This window comes from Nothoprocta perdicaria, unplaced genomic scaffold (assembly GCF_003342845.1).
Source record: "Nothoprocta perdicaria isolate Ctin4 unplaced genomic scaffold, notPer1 scaffold_415, whole genome shotgun sequence".
Classification (NCBI taxonomy): domain Eukaryota; kingdom Metazoa; phylum Chordata; class Aves; order Tinamiformes; family Tinamidae; genus Nothoprocta; species Nothoprocta perdicaria.
In genome coordinates, this window is record NW_020455661.1 from 112,959 (window position 1) to 115,833 (window position 2,875).

A 2,875-nucleotide genomic window follows, 5' to 3' on the forward strand; every position below is an offset into this window, starting at 1 on the left:
GGGCAAGCGCTGTGCCGCAGAGCAGCCCCCGCCACACCGAAGTGGTGTCTCACCAAAGCACTCATCAAACACAGCGGCAGGAGGGAATTGTTTTATTTCCTTGGACGACGCCCCGAATCCTTCGTTTTTGAGGGGGGGTCTCCTCACAAGCTCCCCAACAGTTTTGCCCCCGGGAATATCCCCGAGGCGCTCGGTGCCCGGGCCAAGCGCAGAAGCAACAAGTGCCGGGAGCGGCGGCCCCGGCGCAGCAGCCAAGGGCGATCCGAGGGGCTGAGTTTCCCCCGCCGCGGCGCGAACCCTTCGGGAAGCCTGCGAACACTCCCGGTGCCGCGCACAGCCTTTACTGATGGCTCTTCGTTTCGGAGCAGAAAGAGACCAAGGAAGAGGCAAGCAAGAAGGGTGACTCGATAACTTCACCTTTTCGTTGTTGTTGTTATTGTTGGAAGAAATCCAGTAAACAAACTAAAACGCTTCTTCATCTGATATGTCAAAACATGATTCACAGTAAAATTCACAAACCAATTTACATAAGTTTACAGCTTAAGAAAAAAAAAAAAAAGCAAACCCAAACACACAACTTACTATAAATAAAAGAAATGCGTTTGCGACCCGCACAGTTCTCTTCCCTCCTCCCCCCGCTTTCTTTTCCCAGGTACAAATCCCTAAATTTAAAAAACCGTGAAAACTACAGGTTTGGGATAGAAACCAAACGGGACTCAATAGGGCGGGAAGAAGACAACATTTTTTAAGAAACCACAACGAAAACGTAAACAACTGAACAACCGAGTTTAAAAATAAAAGCCCGTCGTTTTCATTGCAACGCTAAAACCCAAACGGAAAGGGGCGAGCCCGCTGCAAAACTTTAGTTTCGCGTTGTCAAACCCTGCGCAACCCGGGGGGGAGCGGCCGAGGCTGCGGAGCGCCGCAGCGGAGGCTGCTCGGCGGCGGGAGTTGCGCTGCGGCGGCGCGCAGCTTGCGCGGGTGCGTGCTCTCCCTCCCGCACAGAAGGGGCGCGCAGCGGGCTCCCCTTGCGGGCTTCTTCAGTCAGTGCCGAGGCCGGGGCGTCCCGCGGCCGGCAGCGCTAGATGTGCGTTAGCGGCACGGTGCCGTTGACGGCGGCGCCCGCGCTCTGGTAGTGCTGGTGCACGCTGTGCAAGCGGCTGCCCTGCAGGGCGCCAGGGTCTGTGGCGTCGCCCCCCGGGGGCAGGTACATGCTGATCATGTCCCGCAGGTCGCCCAGGCAGGCCCTCTGCGAGTGCGACGTGAGGGCGGGCGGCGGCGAGCTGGGCTCCGACTTCACGACGGACCCCAGGCCCACGGGCGCCGCGGGCTGCTGCCCGTAGGCCGGGGACATGCTGTAGGTGGAGGCGGCGCTCATGTAGCTCTGCGCCGAGGACATCATGGGGCTGTACTGCAGGCCGCCCATGTCGTAGCGGTGCATCTGCTGCAGCTGCGGGCTGCCCACGGCCGCGTGCTGCCCGTAGCCCAGCGGCTCCTGCATCAGCGAGTAAGCGCCGTTGGTCCAGCCGTTCATGTGGGCGTAAGTGTCAATCCTCTGGCCCACGCCGACGGGGCTGCTCACCGCGCTGGCCCCGCCGGGCGCCAGCAGGTTGCCGGGCAGCGAGTACTTGTCCTTCTTCAGCAAGGTCTTGGTCTTCCGACGGGGCCGGTATTTGTAATCCGGATACTCCTTCATGTGCACGGCCCGCAGCCGCTTGGCCTCGTCGATGAAAGGCCGCTTCTCGGCGTCACTCAACAGCTTCCAGTCCGCGCCGAGGCGCTTGCTGATCTCCGAGTTGTGCATTTTGGGGTTCTCCTGGGCCATCTTGCGCCGCTGGCCGCGCGACCACACCATGAAGGCGTTCATGGGCCGCTTGACACGGTCCTGCTCCGAGCTGCCGCCACTGGCCCCGCCGCCGCCGCCGCCTTTGCCGTTGCTGCCGGGCGCGGCGGTCCCGCCGGTGGCGCCCGGCGCGGGCTGCGACGCCTTCATGTCGCTCTCCAGCATGCTGTACATGGCCGGGGAGGGCAGGAGCTGCGCCAGGGCGGCGCGCGGGCTGCGGCCGCTCAGGAGACAGCAGAGTAGAAAGAAAAAATAAATAAATAATAAAAAAAAAATAAGGCGCGGGACGGGCGGCGCTCTCCCGCGGGGCGCGGAGCTGCCGCGGGCGCAGCCAACAAAACACACTCCGCGCGCCGCCCGTGATTGACGGGCTATAAATGACCGCGCGGCGGCCAATCAGCGCGCGCCTCCCGGCCGCGGCCCCGCCCCGCGGGAAGGGGCGCGCACAGAAGTTGCCGCTCCGGGGCGGCCGCTGCCTGCGCGGGGCGAGCCCCCCCCCCGGCCAGGATCCCCTCCCCTCGGCGGCCCCAGCAGCAGGACGAGCGCTGCCCAAAGCGCCGCCGTTTTCATGGCAACGGCCAGGTCTCCTCGGCGGGAGCGGGAACTTTGGTGGGGGAGGCTCCCGGGGCTGCTGCTCACGGGCCCTCCCCGCAGCCGGGCGCGCGCACCTGCGGGGCGGCTCCGGAGCGCGCTCGGCCTCGTTGTCCTGAGGCGCCGCGGAGACAGCCGCCCCGCTCCTCCTCCTCCTCGTCTTCCTCCTCCCCCGCGGGGGCAGCTCCCCGGCCGGGCGGGCGTCCCGCGCTCGGGCTGGCGGCGGCAGCGACGCGCGGCCCTGCAGCAGCAGAGGGGCTCCCGTCCCGCCGTGGCGGCGCGTACAGCCGCGGGGCTCCGCCGGTAAATCCGCGGATTTACCGCTTTAGAAGCGCTCGTTCTGCACGGATTTTGTTGTCCCGACTTGACAAAATCATCTGTTGAACAGAGGCGAAGGGAAAACAAACGCCGCGCGCGACCCGCCTCGGTTCGGTTCGTTTA

General features: G+C 64.6%; 1 protein-coding gene across 1 annotated transcript; it reads right to left on the reverse strand.

The window, feature by feature from the left end:
- Positions 1-1,081: 1,081 nt before the first annotated feature.
- SOX3 (SRY-box 3) lies at positions 1,082-2,084 on the reverse strand. The gene has a single exon (XM_026045903.1). It carries the CDS (start codon positions 2,015-2,017, stop codon positions 1,082-1,084), a length of 936 nt encoding a protein of 311 aa, XP_025901688.1. The 5' UTR covers positions 2,018-2,084.
- Positions 2,085-2,875: the final 791 nt, after the last annotated feature.